At 41.1% G+C, this 17379-nt stretch overlaps 1 protein-coding gene across 3 annotated transcripts in view; it reads right to left on the bottom strand.

Annotated features, from left to right (window-relative positions):
• Positions 1–12505, bottom strand: part of DESI2 (desumoylating isopeptidase 2) — a 42045-nt gene extending 29540 nt beyond the window's left edge. Inside the window, exons 1-2 of one of the 3 annotated variants that reach the window (XM_059941021.1) lie at positions 12091–12500; positions 5079–5133 (exon numbers count right to left, since the gene is read on the bottom strand). Coding sequence is in view for 2 of the 3 variants with exons in the window: in XM_059941031.1 (XP_059797014.1) it covers positions 12091–12132 (42 nt within the window). In the remaining variant the exon portion in view is untranslated. Of the gene's footprint in view, positions 1–5078; positions 5134–12090 lie in introns of all 3 variants that reach the window. The other 2 variants (XM_059941031.1, XM_059941013.1) reach the window with 2 other exon arrangements.
• Positions 12506–17379: the final 4874 nt, after the last annotated feature.

Here is a 17379-nt window from a genome sequence, read left to right as displayed (position 1 = left end):
TCGTATCAGGCACTTAATTTAGTTGAGTGAAATAAAAATGTTAGTAAAACCCTGAAACTCCTTTTAAGAAGGCCTATTTGTACCTGACTATGCTCCTGGATTGGGTTCTAAAACTGCATGAGATCTGAGACAAAGTCTTACTTAATTCTGTACCCTCCATGTTGCTTAGTGTATTGTATTATATTGTACTTAGATCACTCAAATACTTGATGAGCTGAAATGTAGCAAGGAATATGTAATGCTTTTCCCTTTGTCCTGTTCTTAAATGTGACCCATGGGAAAGCAACTCCATTCTTTCTCTCATTCAAGAAATATGTATTGAACACCTATTATGTGCTAAGAACTAGCAATACAGAAGTGAACATGATCAAGTTCCTGTTCTCATGGAGCTTGCCTTCTTGAGAGGTATCTCTTAAACTGCAGGTTTAAAACCCATTAAAGAATCCTAAAATCATTTCAGTGGGTTGCACCAGCATTATTTTAAATGAATGAAACATAATGCAATAGAACTTATCAGAGGACATCACACACAGCAAGGTGTTTCCTGAACATCTGGTTTCAGTTACATGAGTGTATAATAAATATTATGTAAAATGTATATTTTAGTTGGTCCAGGATAAAATTGAGAAACAGTTCTAGCAGGTTCCCCTAAATTGCATCTCAATTTAAATCTCATTTAAAAGTTTTACTTACCTACGAAGCTATAAATAAAGCAAGTTAGACAACTTTGATTCAATACAATGTATGTGCCAGGGACTCTGACAGGCACCAGGGGTACAAGGGTGATTAACTCACAGTGCTTGTCCATAAGAAACTCAGTAAGAATGTAAACAGTCAGTCAAAATTTGACAAATATGTGTGTAATAAATTAATAACTCATTTTTTGGGTTACTCTAACACATGCTTTCACTTATTCTTTCATAATAACAGTCCACATAAAATATGTAAATCACTTTTGGGATATTCAAGCAAGTAATTTGTGCCCAAGGCCACATAATGAGTGGCTAAACTGTAAACAGAGCCCAGGTTTCTTAGCCTTCACCTGGTGCTTTTTTTAAATCACATGACTACTTCCTAATAGTCTCATGTGGCATTGATTTTCTTTACATGATCTTGAAGTATCCTGAAACTTCAGAATAAGATGGAGATCAATACTATTAGTTCATTATTTTTCCTTAAATGTGAAATTATGGTGACCTATCATGTACCGTCGCAAGTAAAAAGAAATAGCCATCACTTACTCTTTACCTAAATGCCATATGACATGCCTACCTTATTACTAGTTTAGTAATGTAGAGACCTCCTATTCTGGGAACTAACCCTCAAATCTGAAGGAGTGGGAAAGTCTAGAAGATACGTTCCTTCTGGAAACTAGAATTTCGACTGTACTTCAACCAGACAACTCTTTTTATACTATTCAGTAGACTAGAATACACACAGCAGATTATACTGAGAACTGCTGGAGACAATTAACATGTTAACTTTATCTGGTGGTTCATTTAACCTAGTGTTGGGCAGTGAGCTAGAAATTATAATTACACTATGGTATACAAACCAATCTCAAGCTAAGTTGTTTATTTTTAGTTTCCACAAATATTTAAAGACATATAAATTAGATCCGTTAAGTTCATCTGGCAGAAAGGCTGAAGACCAGCTGTCATCTCTAACACACAAAGGGAAAAAAAAGGCTATACAATTAACCCCAACTTTATACAACTTTATACATATGATGGAGATCTTGGAGATGGTGTCAAATGTACAAAAGCCCACATTTTTTTAAATCTAAATTTACTATTAATTTTTTTATACAATTTTTAAAAGGTTGCTTTCCATTTACAGTTGTTATAAAATACTGGCTATATTCCCCATGTTGTACAATACGTCCTTGAGCCTATCTTACACTCAGTAGTGTGTACCCACCCCCGCACTCCTCTTTTCCGCACCCCTGCAAACTGGTAACCACTAGTTTGCTATCTATTCTACAACAGCCTGCTTTTAATGTTTCAATCTGGGGAGCACTTTGTTCTGTGTACTAACACTCCTTTAGATAAAGTGAAGAAATTCCAAAACTCGAGTTATTAAGTGTAGCAACGGCTGAAAGTATACAAACGGAAGCTCATTTAGCTTCTACAATCCCGCAAATAACAACACTAGCAATAACAATAGCTAACACTTTCTAGTGCTTATCATGTGCCAGGTATCATTCTATGCATTTTACATAAATTGACTCATATGATCCTTAAAAAAACCCTATGAGCTAGGTACAGTACTATACCCATTTTATTTTATTTTTAAATTTTTTGGCCGTGCTGCCTGGCATGTGGGATCTTAGCTCCCCGACCAGGGATCGAGCCAGCACCCCCTGCATTGGAAGCTTGGAGTCTTAACCACTGGACTGCCAGGTAAGTCCTATTCCCATTTTAGAAAGAAATAGAAGCACAGAGAAGTTAAGTAATTTTCCTAAAGTCACACAGCTAAAAAGGAGGAGGTAGAATACAAATCCATGCAGCCTGATGCCAGGCTAAACCACAAAAAACTGCATTTCATTACTTCCGATAACAGATTCCACACAGTAAGCGTGACCAAGGAGAAGGTAGAGAAGGCGTGACCGAGGAGAAGGCAGGCCTGTCTCAGCCCTGACTCTTTCTCACATCGATACTCTTGTTCTGAACCAGTGTGGATGCTTTAGGACTCTCACTTGCCACCTGACTGGCTAGCGAGACCCGTCAAGCCACCAGAGCAAAGCAGGTCCCCGGAGGTGAGCAGCCAGGCACAGGGTTGAAACCCAAAGCCACTGCAGGTGTCCAGCAGCATGCTTCTCCATCCTGCAAGTAGCAGCAATGAACAAGAGGACACAGTGGAGGAAGAAACTGTTTCAGGACGACAAGTCCCAGGGGAACTTCAGGTAAGTCCAACAAACCTTTTTAAAGTGATTACTATGTTCCAAGCTCTGGGAATAAAAAGAAGAGTAACACACCGTCTCTGCCCTCAAGCTCACTGCAGAGTGAAGAACTTATAAACAGAGATAATAAGGACTGGAAAATATTACAGCATATTCATATGCTGACTGGAATGACAGTAGAGGGGGAAAAACAGAGAGAACAGAAGAAAAGCAAAGTCCTTGCATAGGAGAGCATGGGCTTCAGCACACAGTGGAAGGTTTGACCTCAGGCAGGGACACTGGCAATTCATTCCCTTTCCATGTAATAGGAGGGAGGTGAACAGTGGTGGTGGAAGGATGAGAAAATTCTATCTTTTTTTTTTTTTTTAATTTAAGTGAAATAAGCAGTGAAGCCATCAGCTGACAGCAAGGAATGTGGGGAGAGAGTATGAAATACTGTAGTTGTCTTGGCGAGTGGGAAAGTCAGTTGACCATAGAAATAAGGAAGCATTGCCAGATGGCACTTAGGGTCCTCTTGGGGTTTGTGGTCATGATTTTAAAGTGAGATTAGTCTGTATGGTTGTATATTTTTCTCTAGCTGCATTTGTCTGCTGAGGTGTAGAGTACATGGAGAGTTCAATTTAACTACATTTGCCAGACAAATATGACAGAGGGAATGATTAAAATGGTAGACTACAAAATCTAACTTAGATGGCAGGGGGAGAGCAAGGGAGTGATTATTTTAAGGAACTGACTCACGTGATAGTCGGGGGTGGCAAGTGTGAAATTTGCAGGGCAGGAGAGCAGTCAGGAAAGGCAGGGAAGAGGTGATGTTACAGCTCGGCTGGCGGCAGAATTCCTTCTTCCTTACGGGACCACAGTCTTTTCTTTTAAGATCTTCAACTGATTGGATGAGGCCCACCCACATTATGGAGGATAATCTGCTTTACTCAGTCTCCTGATTTAAATATTAATCACATCTAAAAACTATCTTTATAGCAACATCTAGACTGCTGTTTGACTGAAAACTGGGTACTCTGCCCTAGCCACGCTGACCCATAAAATTAGCCATCAGACGACCATTTACAGAAAAGGTTTAGGATGTAGGGGATTTTAAAAATCACTACCCATTCATGAGTTCCAAAGAGAACAGTTAAAGTTAGTTTAGGAATGGGTGTAAGATTAGGACAAATAAAAAGAGAAACACAGCACTTTCCAAGGATGAGGGCTGCTATATGGTGGTTAAGGGCACAGATTTTAGTGTCAGAGCTCTTTGTTCAAGACTGCTCTATCACTTATGGCATGATTCTGAGCACATTCTTCAACTAAGCCCCGGTTTCATCATTTTTTAAAAAGGATATGAGGGAATGGCTTATTGCAATGGCTGGCATACAGAAAACATTCAAAAATGTTAGCTCTAATTTTTTTTTAAAGGTTTATTTATTTATTTATTTATTTTTAATTTATTTATTTTTGGCTGTGTTGGGTCTTAGTTGCGGCATGTGGAATCTTCGTTGAGGCATGTGGGATCTTTCGCTGTGGCACGCAGGGCTCTTTGTTGTGGTGCGCAGGCTTCTCTCTACTTGTGGCGTACATGTTTCTCTCTCGAGTTGTGGCGCGCAGGCTCCAGGGCACATGGGCTCTGTAGTTGTGGCGCCCGGGTTCCAGAGCGCGTGGGCTGTGTAGTTTGCGGCACGCAGGCTCTAGTTGAGGCGCGCAGGCTCTAGTTGAGGTGCGTGAGCTCAGGCTTAGTTGTCCCGCGGCATGTGGGATCTTAGTTCCCCGACCAGGGATCAAACCCCTGTGCCCTGCATTGTAAGGCGGGGTCTTTACCACTGGACCACGAGGGAAGTCCCGTTAGCTCTTATTATTATGAGAAAAGACTCAATATTGTAAATCTATCAATTCTCCCCCAAAATTATTCATAAATTTAATGTCATTACACTTAAATTTTCAATGACATTTTTTACAAATTGATTTTAAATTTTATTTGAAAAATAAATGTGTGGGAAAAACAGAGAATTCTGAATGAGAATATGAGAAACTTATCACCAGTTATCAAAACACAGTAGAATACTGCAATTAAACAACTGTAATGGTGCAGGAAGTGGTAACTAAATAAATGAATAGTATAGAAAGTCAAGAAATAAACTTATATATCCATGATAATTTAAGACAGGATAAACGTGGCACGTACCTCCAATTAACATGGGGAACCATGGATCATTCATTAATTAGTACTGGTTTTCCACCTGGGAACAAACATGTAGATTATTTCTATAATTTTAGGCTAGGGGAAGCCTTTCTAGGGATGACATGAGACTGAAAAGTCATAAAACAAGAAAATCTTGTGGGCTACTGAGTATACAGCTAAAAGAACTGAAAGCAGAGACTTGAACAGATTTATTTGTAGACCCATGTTCACAGCAGCATTATTTACAATAGCCAAAAGGTGGAAGCAAACAAGTGTCCATCAACAGATAAACGGATAAACAAAATGTGGAATATTATTCACCTTTAAGAAGGAAGGAAATTCTGACACATGCTACAACAGGGATGAAACATGAGGACACTATGCAAAGAAAAATAGGTCAGTTACAAAAAGACAAGTAATGTATGATTCCACTTATATGAGGCATCTAGTCAAATTCATAGAGAAAGAAAGTAGAATGGGAATAACCAGGGACTGAGGGGAAGGGGAAGTGGGAAATTGTTGTTTCATGGGTATAGTTTCACTTTTGCAAGATGAAAAAGTTCTGGAGATTGGCTGCACAACAATGTGTTATACACTGAACTACACAGCTAAAAATGGTTAAGACAGTAAATTTTATGTGTATTTTAACAAAATCAAAAAAAAAAAAAGACAAAAAAGTATGGAATTTTTTTCACAGCCTTACAAAGTACTTCTAAAAAAGAAAATGAGTAATAGCCATGAAAACTTTGGAATGATAATAAAGGGAAACTGGCCCAGCCATATACTAAGTATATTGTGAAATTATAATAATTAAAATAGTGTAGTAATCAGACTAGGATCAATCCTGTATGGGCAAGAATTTAGTATTATGATAAGGATGACATCACAATTTAGTGAGGAGAGACTTTTATTTCAAATAATGTGGGGTTAATTAGTTAATTTGAGTTATTGTTTTTGGGGGTAGGGGACTATCACAGTCATACACCAAAATACATTCCAAATAAATCGAAACAAAATTATTTACATGTATCTTGTTTCCCTTTATTATTGTTCTGCCTTTCTCATAATTTAAGATTATTTTGGCAGTCTTCTCTTTATATTCTAGTAACCAACTGGGTGATACTTGAACAATAATCGTGCTTTGGAATTTAAATATTCTTATAGAAAATCTGACAGTCAACAAATGGAAAGTGTAAGTATAACCTGTCTTAAGAAAAATCCATTTAACAAAAGATTTCACCTAAAATAGTAGGCTCTCCTTAGTATTTAAAGTATTTAATTTATAAGTTTCACTAAATTCTATACTGTTAACTTTATTCATCATCACGTGACCCTGATATACACTATACCACTGCAGTTTGAAGGGTCTGTAGTCATCAACATGCTTGGACCCTTAACATCGGAGTATTTGCCAATCATAAAAGATTCCCATACTTTACTTTCTGAATACAGCTGACCCTTGAACAACACGAGACCACGTAATACGTGGATTTTTTAAAATAAATATACAGTCAGCCCGCCGTATCCACAGGTTCCGCATCTGCGCACATGGAAGGTCAACCACAGGATTTGAGCATCTGCAGATTTTGGCATCTAGGGTGGATCCTGGAACCAATTCCCCCATGGATACTGAGGGACGACTGTACATCAAATTTTCCATTTTAAATTACTAGGTTAACATTTATTTCATGCCAAGTCAAGGGACTGCTAAAAGGGAACACTGAACATTTTTGGGTTTACAAAATACCTTTCACAGATGGTGTGGTAGGCAGAATGACTCCTTAAGATGTCCAGATCCTGCTCTCCAGAACCTGTGAATATGCTATATTACATGACAACAGGACTTTGCAGATGTAAGGTTACAGACTTTAAGATAGATACTACCCTGGAATATCTTCGTGGGTCTCATCTAATTATAAGAGCCCTTAAAAGCAGAGAACTTTTGCTGGATGGAGGTAGGAGACATGTGGGAGAAGGGAGGCCAGAGATATGTGAAGTGTGAGAAGGACTCAATGCATTATTGCCGGTTTGAGGATGAAGAATGCAAGAGGCTTTAAGCATCTGAGAGAGGCTTGGCTGACAAAACAACAAGGAATGGGACCTCAGGCCTACAACTGCAAGCAACTGAATCCTGGGAACAATCTAACGGGCTTGACAGCAGATGTGTCCCCATAGCCTAGGCCAGCTGACACCTTGCTTTCAAGCCTTGTGAGATCTGGAGCAAAGGAACCAGCCTAGTCCACCTGAATGTCTGACCTACAGAAGTGTGAGAGAATAAATCTGCATTATTTTAAACCACTAAGTTTTGGGCAATTTGTTATTGCGGGGATATAAAACAAATATATAGAGGGACTGGATTCTTTTATACACTAAACCAAAAAAAAAAAAAAAAAGAAAGAAAGAAAAGAAAAAGAGATAACATAGGAGGGCAGATTTATGACTGTCCCCCTTTTTTTTTTTAGCTAGACTCACGGGTCACTGTTTCTATGTCAAGTGGTAGGAAAGTCACTGACTGGCCCAAGAAGCATACTTGGTACAAGAAAGTTAAGACTAGTTCCTATTAACTAGTTAAATCTTATTAAAATTCAGGAACTGACAATGTTTTTGAAGGGATTATCTTCCAAGGAGTGACTAAAATCCAAGTTCAAAGAATAAACAGATTAAGAACATTTCTTCAGTCTAGTTACACAGTGTTAAAAAAACAAAAATCAAAAACACAACAAAAAAACAATGTCAAAGAAGAATAATTGATGTTATTTTGCTATCCTATTTCCCTTCTTGGTCCAATAAAGCTAAAATCCTGCAATAAACTAAGTAAAAGTACAAGGAAAAAAACCCAGAAACAGGTATGTGACACAGGGAGAAGAGGGACCAGATGACCTTTTCATGCCATTTAAGTACTAGCACCATTCCCGATAAAACTGCCTAGTTAAAATCCCATTCATTTGGTAAGTATTTACTTGCAGAACACATTCTAGTGGCAGGCCCTGTTCTAAACACTGGTGGTAGTACGATGCTGTCAAGGAACTTACAGTTTAGTGGGATGCACAGAATTATAATACATGCAGTGATTGAGACACGTAGAAAGTACAACTAGGGCACAGATGTCAAGCCAAGTCTGATGAATAAAGGCTAAGCTACAGCTACAAGGAGCAGGGGGTTACAGCTGATCAACGCTGGAAGAGGACATTCCAGACAGAATGATCAGCATGTGTAAGAGAACCTGGGTACAGTACAGCTTATTCGGATAACGTAAAAATTTCATCGTGTGAGCATAAAGAGTGTATGTTGGGGGGAGGGGAGACAGTGGGGGATTGGTAGGAAATGGGCCTTTAACAAGAAATGGGGTGGGGCTGGGGGGGGTTCGGTAGAATAACGGGGAAGGGTCTGAAGTCAGGAAAGGAGAAAAGGGAAAAAAGTTTGTTCCTGGACATGTTGATTTAATGATATTATGGAATCACTTAGGTGAAAAGTATATTTAAATGAGTCTGAAACTCTTTCAGGAAGTCTGAATTAGACCTACAGATGTACGGTAAGTCAGACTGTGTCACACCTGCATGGCCTCACACTCTCTAGGAGTGTAATGCAGACAGGAGGATCAAAAGAATGGAGTCCAGACAAAAACTGCCTCATTTGAAGAGTCCTAGAAATTGTTTCTTTTCTATTAAGACTCTGAAGATGTACAGGTACTATTTAACAATAGGAAAAAAATTGTTTATGGAATGAATCTACAAACATCATCATATTACTGCGTATTTTTACTTTATAAAAATTCCTTAGTAGCACAAAATCCGTATCTATGACACATGAAGACTTTGTGCTAAAGTGACTATACCAGAGACTGGCCCAGCAAGTGAAACTAATCTGAATCACCTGCTTTACTATGTATGCCAGTAAGTTAGCAATATGTGAATAACCTCATTCCCAAGACTTGGAAAATAACTCCAGGACATGTTTTATTGGTGGTAGATTACCCCAAAGTACAGAGAGGAACATAATCACTGAGAAGGCAGCAAGCAATAATTAAGCAGCACTCTGTAAGATTAAGTAACCTTTTGAGGATTATACTATTTCTTCATGAGAAGAAAGTTAATTCAAATGACCCTGATACAATTATTTTCATGTATGTGGCAGAGTTATGGGAGAAAAGAAATGGTGAGCAGATCCCAATCTACTGAACAGGAAAAATACAGTCACCTAGAGCAGGCAACAGTCTCACAGAGAAAGAGGTACAAGGATACACCACAAGAGGTCCCTAGAAACAGTGGTTATAAGTGCAAATCAAAGGCTGATTTTCATGTTTACGAAGTCTGGACTAGACAGATAGTTGATGTACTAGGCCTGTACAGACAGACCACAGCAATCCTCATCAAAGTCATTTATGATGAATAGGAAGTACTACCAAAGATAAAAGGAATTTGCCCTTGACATCAAGCAAAAATGTTTCAAAAACCAAAACTGACTTGAGAAAAATGAGTATAATAGATACAAATTTGTACCTCAACCCACTGGTCTTAATTCTAAAACGTAACTCTGATCACATTGCTCCTCACCACAAAAACTTTAAATGGTTCCCCCTGGCTCACAGACCACCCCCTCAGCCCCAAACCAATAAAAATTCTAATCAAACTGAAAGTTTTGTCTCCTTTCATGTGTCCTACACTCTAGCCATACTGGATTTCCCAAATCCAACCTATGCTTTCCTACTCCTGCCACTCTGTTCATGCTGAATGTTCCCTGCCTGCGGAAATCCTACCAATCCTTCAGGTTTTGCCCCCTTTATCTTTCAGCATTCCCTGATCCTACAAGCACACTCAGTCTTCTTTACATCTTGTTCTGCTCTTATCAAAAGCATGGTATTCTGTTTTGGATTGTTACTACTGTTGTAACTCCCCTATGACTTTCTAAATTCCTTAAAGAAAAAAGGATAATTAATTAATTTTTGTGACTTCTACAGGGTCCTAACTAAATAATTGTAGGTTGCTGAGTTAGTGACACAAAACACTGACAGACCGAAAGCCCTTAAAAGAACATATAAAAGCAAGTTTATTAGAAGTCTAATAATTCAGCTAGTTACCATTCTGCTAAACATTCACATGCTCCTTCTCCTCCTGCTGACACAGGAATTATTCAGTAGAGAAAATAATGAAACAGACTGTGGTCTAGAAATTCTAGATCCTATTCATAGTTACCTGGGAAGGTTTAACCTACCCTGTTCTCTGTTTCCTTTGTAACTAACTACTTTACAAAAGTGATGTGAAGAATAAGATCTTTGTTACCCAGTTAATATTTTTTAAATCTTTCAGGACACTCCTCCCTTTAAAATATACTGGTTTTAATATCATCTCTAGCTTTTCCTACGTTTACCACATGGCAATGATTTTTGTGATTCACAGAATACCTAAAGTGTAAAAAAGGCCATTATAAGCCAAAGAATGTATTTTCAGTTTTATTAAAAAAGCAAAACACTCTCTTCCTCTACTTTCACAGACTCCTTTTAGGCTATGAAACCGTGGTCCTCTGGCCATTGCATAATCGTAATTTCTAAAGAGGTTTAATAATGTAGAAGAAAAGGGATATTGTGCTCTCAAGAGCAGAATATATCCTGAGGGACAGAGAGTTTGTAACAATCTTCATGAATAAACAAGAAACCAAATTCAGATCTCTGGGGGCGGGGTGGGGAGGCAGGTAAACAGAAACAATAAAAGAGCAATAAAAATTCTTGGAAAATAAAGGCATCCACAGCTATCCACAAAAAGTTTTACTCTAGAGAATTATTTACTCTAGAGAATTACTACTCTAGAGGATTACAGTCTTCTCTGTAACTTTTTCTATCATGTGCCACTTTTCTCAGTACGTTAACCCATCTCCTTTCACCTCCCAAGTTTATATGTGAACTCAACAGAGATCTGATCTCAAATCTCAAGCAGTCCTTATGGCCTCACTTAATTCCCAGATTGTGGCATGGGAATCCCTTTCTACCCAAGATGTTACACTGTAAATTTAAAAACTTAAAAACAATACAAGGGAGTAAAAATTTTAGATCTATGAATGAGAACCGAGACTCCTGACCGCCAGTATTTTTGCTCTTCTGTATCTTTAAGACAACAAAAATAATGTTGGGGACTTTTTCATTTGTCAATCCACTTAACAAGAAATTTTAAACATCGCAGGTAGAAGGGACCCCTTATGAAACAAAAACTAATCAACCGAAAGCAAACAAACACAAGCACGCATCTAACTGCAACAGTAACTGTGTACTGGGTATTTCAATGGCAATTATAAGGCAAACCAATCCTCGGACTCAATTCTGTGTGCTCACAGTACTCCAAAGTTAGATGACAAGAAACAAGTTCTTCCCGTCACTCTCCTGTGGTCACGTCAGATACCTGTTGCATCACCTGGAAAGTGGTCTCCAGAATCTAGGAAAGGAGCACCACCATGATCCCTAAATAATTCAGCTGGGCTATTTTCTGGATAAATTTTAGCCTCATTGATTTTAATGAGGTTGCCTTGGAGGCAAGGGTGTCTTGGCTGCTGTTCACCTTTAAAGAGACTCTATAACACAGACATCACAAGCGGTGACTTTGTGGACTTAGAAAGAAGAGCTTGGGAGTTTTTGAAGTCTTGGGCTGGTTTGGCAGAGCAGGCAGTCGGCGTGGGAGAAGCGGGGCTGCCCCGGAGTCCGGGTGGTGGAGTGGGAAGTCCGACCCGCGACCCAAGCTTCGCGGAAGGGACAAGAGGGTCGGGCCCAGCCCAGGGTCCGGGCCAAGTCGGGGCACGCGAAAGATTCAAGGCGAACCGAGTCTTGGCCAAAGCCCCGGGGCAGACTGGGCAACGCTAACAAGCGCGTCGACGTTTACAGGGATTAAAAAATAATACTCCCCTCCCCCCACCCCAGAGAACCAAGCGGGAGGCAGCGACGCGAGGTAGGAAGCGCGTGGGGCCGGGTCCGAGCCGACCGGCGAGAGGATGCGGGCCTGGGCCGGGCTCCGGCCGCCGGGGCCGTACTCACCATGTCGTACACGTTGAGCACCACTAACTGGTTAGCCCCCATCCTCCTCCCGGCGGCCGCCGCCTCGCCCTCCAGCTGCTTCGTCTCCGCGGGGCCGAGGCCGCTCTCACCCCCGCGGACGCCTCAGGGGGCCGGAGCCGGGCACTAAGCGCACAGCGCGGCCCGCGGCAGCCGGGGCGGGAACATCGGGAAGCGACTCGTTCCCGGGCGCCGCCAACTAGACACTCTGCGCCGACCGGGCCGGACCGCAGGCGGCCCGCTCCGGCTCAGGCGCCTCCCCCGGCGGCAGACACGTGGGGGGAAGGCGGGGCCCAAGTGAGGGGCGGGCGCCAGACCCCCGGGGGCGGGGCCGGCCGGCCGGCGCCTGGGCTGGGCCCGCCTGCGCTCTAGCCTCCACTGCCGCGCTCGTACCTAAGATGGCGCAGCCTCGGTGCCTCTCGGCCCGGGAGGAGCGGGTTCCCAGAAAGACTACAGTTCCCAGCATGCAGTGAGGAAGCGCAGAGGCGGAGTCTTAACTGCGGTCGTTCCTCGCGGCGTGTTGCCAGCCGTCGACTACAGTTCCCAGCATGCTGCGGGGGCCCGGTGCTTCGGGCCTGGCCTCCCCGGGAGACTACAGCTCCCAGCATGCAGTGCTTGCGGTCTGCGCCCCAGCACTTGCCGTATGCTCTTGCGGCTGGTGCGGTCTTCTACCTGCCTTACCTCTCCGCTGTTGCTGCGGTTAGTTTCTGTTGCGTTTAACTCGGTGAAGCCGTCGGAATGTGGCAGAAGACCATATTGATGACGCTGTTTTCCAAATCTCTCCTCATTATTATTATTATTATTAATTAATTAATTATTCTTTTGCAAGGGGAGGGGTGGGGAAATACAGGGAGGCGGGTTATTGGTGGGGGAAGGGGTGTAACATGCATCCAGTTAATCCTCAGTGTGGAATTTTACATTTTACGAAAGTATCCTGCTGAGATGGGAAGAGAGTACAGTACTCATAGATTAGCACAATCCTGGGACGCAGTATGTGATTTTGCATTCGTTCAAAAAATATTTATGTGCCTGCCCTTTGCCAGGCCGTGATGTAGGCCCTGGGGAATATAGAAATGAACAGGAGGGAGGACAAACAAAATATCGGTGATATGTGCTTTGTAGAGAGTTAAAATAGGATGAAGTGATTGAGAGTAAGCTTAGATTGGCTGCAGTGTGAAGGTCTAGGTGACGAGGTGATGTTTAAGCTCAGATCCGAATGACAAAAAGCCAGCCCTGCAAAGCTAATTGATTCAACCAATTAAGAAGCTATTCCACAAGTGCACGCCAAAAGGTGGCTTGGATATTGGGGGTAGTGGGTAACACTGAAGAAGTTAATTTGGAATATTTTGGAAGTAGACTCTACAGCAGGGGTTTCCCCCGCCCCCCCCCCCAACACACACACACACACACACACACACACACACACACAGCAGGAGCTGAGCAGCAAGAGAGGGAAGCTTCATCTGCCGCTCCCCAACGCTGGCATTACTGCATCAACCATTCCCCCCGCCCCACGACCCCCTTGAAAAATTATCTTCCACGAAACTGGTCCCTGGTGCCAGAAAGGTTGGGGACCGCTGCTCTACAGGACTTGCTAATGGATTGGATGTTGAGTTTGTTAGGGAGAGAACACTCAAGGATAATTTTTAGATTTTTGACTTCAGAAATTGTGTGGATGGTGGTGCCATTCATAAGATGTGAAAATTGTGAAGAACAGGTTGGGAAGAGGGAAATCAAGAGTTTTGGTTTGGTCTTGTTAAGTTGGAGATATCATTTAGACCTCCATGATGTCAAGTAGGCATTTGGAAAAACTGGAGTCATGGCCATGATAAATGGACTCTAAAGCCTTAGGACTGACTGGATGACTTAGGAAAATGTGTAGCTTAGAAAAGGTAAAGGGGTCAAAGACAAAGATCTAGGACCCATCATGTAGAGGAGGAAGAGGAATCACAGAGGCAGGAGGAGTACATGGTAGCACAGAAGCCGTAAGTATTAGATTCAGCAGTATGGAAGTCACTGGTAGCATTGACATGAGCAGTGTCAGGGGAGGAGTGGGATCCAAAGAACATGTGGAATGGTTTGAGGGGTGAGTGTATAGTGAAGAAATGGAGACTGTAGGCAACTTGGGGCAATAGTGGGATAAGGCTGTGTGGTCAATGGAGGACATTTTAAAGATGAGAGATACTAAAGTATACTTGTATGTAAAAAGAGAGAAATTGATGATGTAGGAGAGAGAGGGGATTTCCATGGGCAAGGTAAGAAGGGGAAGAGATCCAGTGCATAAGTGAGGGTTTGGCCTTTAGTAGGAGGGATGCTTTATCTGTAGTGACAGCATATAAGGTAGATGCAAGTGCATGGTGATGGTATGGAAAGTGTAGAAGACAAATGAGGGCAGTTCTTTTCTGATTTGTTTCGATTTTCTCAATAAGAGGCAAGATCACTGGAAAGTTGGGGAGGGGTGGGGTGTAGGGAATTTGAAGACAGAGGAGAAGGTGTAAAATAGGGAATACAAATATACCAGGGAAATAGGGTTGAATTGCCAGGCAGTGTTGAGTGACAGTAAATGCTGTGTGCATGATTGTTCTTTGACTTATCCTCAGGTTGTGGACAAAGTTCTAAAATTCATTTTTGGTGTACCCAGCTGCTTTGCTTCCCTTCCCCACTGTGGCCTTTATTTCCTCCTAACCCAACTGAACAAACTACAGGTGTGGGGAAAGGCAGGCACTCTCCATTAACATGTCATAACCCCTCCTACTGAGGGCTCAAGCTACTGGTTCATTTCACCTCTTACTCTAAACACTCCCTTTGCTCTTTGTGATCTCAGCTACTCTGTCAGCTGAGTAAGGATCACCTGTAAGCTGAAAAGTCTGAGGCCCCCCATCTCCAATCCCTGTATCTCTCTTGAGCACTAGGCCAGTATAACCTGCAGCCTATTAGACGTCTCGACCAGATGTATTAGTTTCCTATTGCTGCTGTAACAAATGACCACAAACTTAGCAGTTTGAAACAACACTACACGTTTATTACCTTACGGTTCTAGAGACCAGAAGTCCAAAATGGGTCTCCTTGGACTAAAATCAAGGGATATGTTCTTTCTGGAGGCTCCAGGGGAGAATCTGCTTCCTTGCCTTTCTTACTCATCTCCTAGAGGCTGCTCTCATTCCTTGACTCATGGTCACATCACCCTGACCCGTTTCCGTCATATCTTCTCTGACTCTCCTGCCTCCTCCTTTCACTTACAAGGACCCTTGTGGTTACTTTAGGCCCACCTGGATAATCAAGGATAATGTCATCTCAAGATCCTTAACCTAATCACATCGGCAAAGTCTTTTTTCCTATGTAGAGTAATATATTTGCACGTTCTGGGGAACTGGAATGTGGACATCTTTGGGGAGCTATTATCCTGCCCACCATACAGGATGTCCCAAGGTCACTTCAAATTAACCAGTTACAAAATTGAATTCACTGTCTGATGATGAATTGAGTTGTATTGCTCATGTAATTTAGGTACTGATCTGCCAGTAACTGAAATTATCCATCATTCATTCATTCATTCATTCACTGAGCAAGTATTAAAGCCCTCTTGAAGCTTACTAACGAGTGGAAGACAGAAAAAAAGTTATGTATTCATTAATTTTTAATTTAAACTGAAGGGCACAAGGAGTAGTAGAGCATAATAGAAGACTTATTTGTGGTGGTTGTCAGGAGACAGTAATATTAACAAAGAAAATGTAATTAAATAGTTGTAAATGGGGTACTGCAGGCTGAAAAAGACAAAGAAAGGAACACTAAGGTATCAGAGAGGTAGTAAGCACCAGAAGCAGCTATCACCCTAGGCCTGGAGGCACAAAGAGGCTGGGATTTAAACAGTTTTAAAGCTTGGAGGAGAGTGCTGTGGAGGTGGAATCCAGAGCTCTGAAGGGGGAAGTTTGGCAGGCTGGTGCTGCTGGTGCCTCTGAGCGGCACGGTGACATGGGTCCTGGAAAGTTTTAAAAACTCCAAGCTGGAAATCAACCACTGCTCCTGAAATCTGCTACCACTGCTGGGATGAAGAAGCATGACTAAGCTCACGCTGACAGGAAAGGTGGGAAACAGGAAGTACTTTTCTTCCTCCTGTTGCTGGTGTCCGTCCAGTACCTGGTACTAGAGAAAGCTCCCAGGGAGCTAGGTCTGGGGCAGAAATGTGGTTTGCAGAGTCCTGGCCTCAGCAAGGAAAGGCAGATTTGAAACTAGAAAGGCAGATTTGAAACTGAGAGATAGTAGCCTCATTACAACCTACCACAAACAATTTCTTAGGCCACCTGAAGGATGTGAAGCATTATAAAGGAAAATACATTTTAAAGCTTATTGCTGCCTGAACTGTGTTGTAGCAATGAACTGAGTCCAAGCGTGTTTTTTCAATTACTTGAAGTATAACTGACAATATTATATTAGTTTCAGATGTACAACACAGTGATTCAATATTTTTATAAATTACAAAATGATCACAAGAAGTCTAGTTACCATCTCTCACCATAAAAAATGATTCCAATATTATTGACTATATTCCCTATGCTGTACATTACACCCCTGTAACTCATTTATTTTATAGCTGGAAGTTTGTACCTCTTAATCCCCTTCATCTATTTTGTCCTTCCCCCAACCCCCTCCCCTTTGGCAACCACCCATTTATTCCCTGTCCCTACGAATCTGTTTTTTGTTTTGTTTTATTTGTTCATTTGTTTGTTTTCACATGTAAGTGAAAACAAACAATATTTGTCTTTCTCTGTCTGACTTATTTCACTAAGCATAATACCTTCCAGGTCCATCCATGTTTCACAAATGCCAAGATTTGTATATATATTTTAGTTTTCATTCTCTATTTCATTAGAAAAAACAAAGCCACTTTGAATCCTTCTTAAGAGGTGTACATACATTTTAAAATACAAAAGATGAAATAAAGTTTAAAATCTAAATAAATAGAAACAATAATGGTATGCTATTTATTTTATTTTTAAATTTTTCTCTCTCTGTTAAAAAAAGTTGGGTTTTCTTCCTGTTTGATGTTTGTTTCTCTGACTTTTAAAAAACTAAAGTATATATATTTTTTCTATTGCCAACTTGCTGTTAACAATTTTTGCTTTAAGATATGAATTACATTACCTCACATTACATATATGAAGCCAAATTACACTAACTTAGTTGTTTACAACCTCAAATCTTACTCCCGGTACACATTCCAATAAATTTATTATGTAAAAACAATAGTTTTTTTGTTTTTGATTTTTTTTA

The sequence above is a fragment of the Balaenoptera ricei genome, chromosome 1, assembly GCF_028023285.1.
Source record: "Balaenoptera ricei isolate mBalRic1 chromosome 1, mBalRic1.hap2, whole genome shotgun sequence".
NCBI lineage: Eukaryota > Metazoa > Chordata > Mammalia > Artiodactyla > Balaenopteridae > Balaenoptera > Balaenoptera ricei.
The sequence above is the reverse complement of the archived record's forward strand: the minus strand, read 5'-3'. Positions and strand labels throughout refer to the sequence as shown.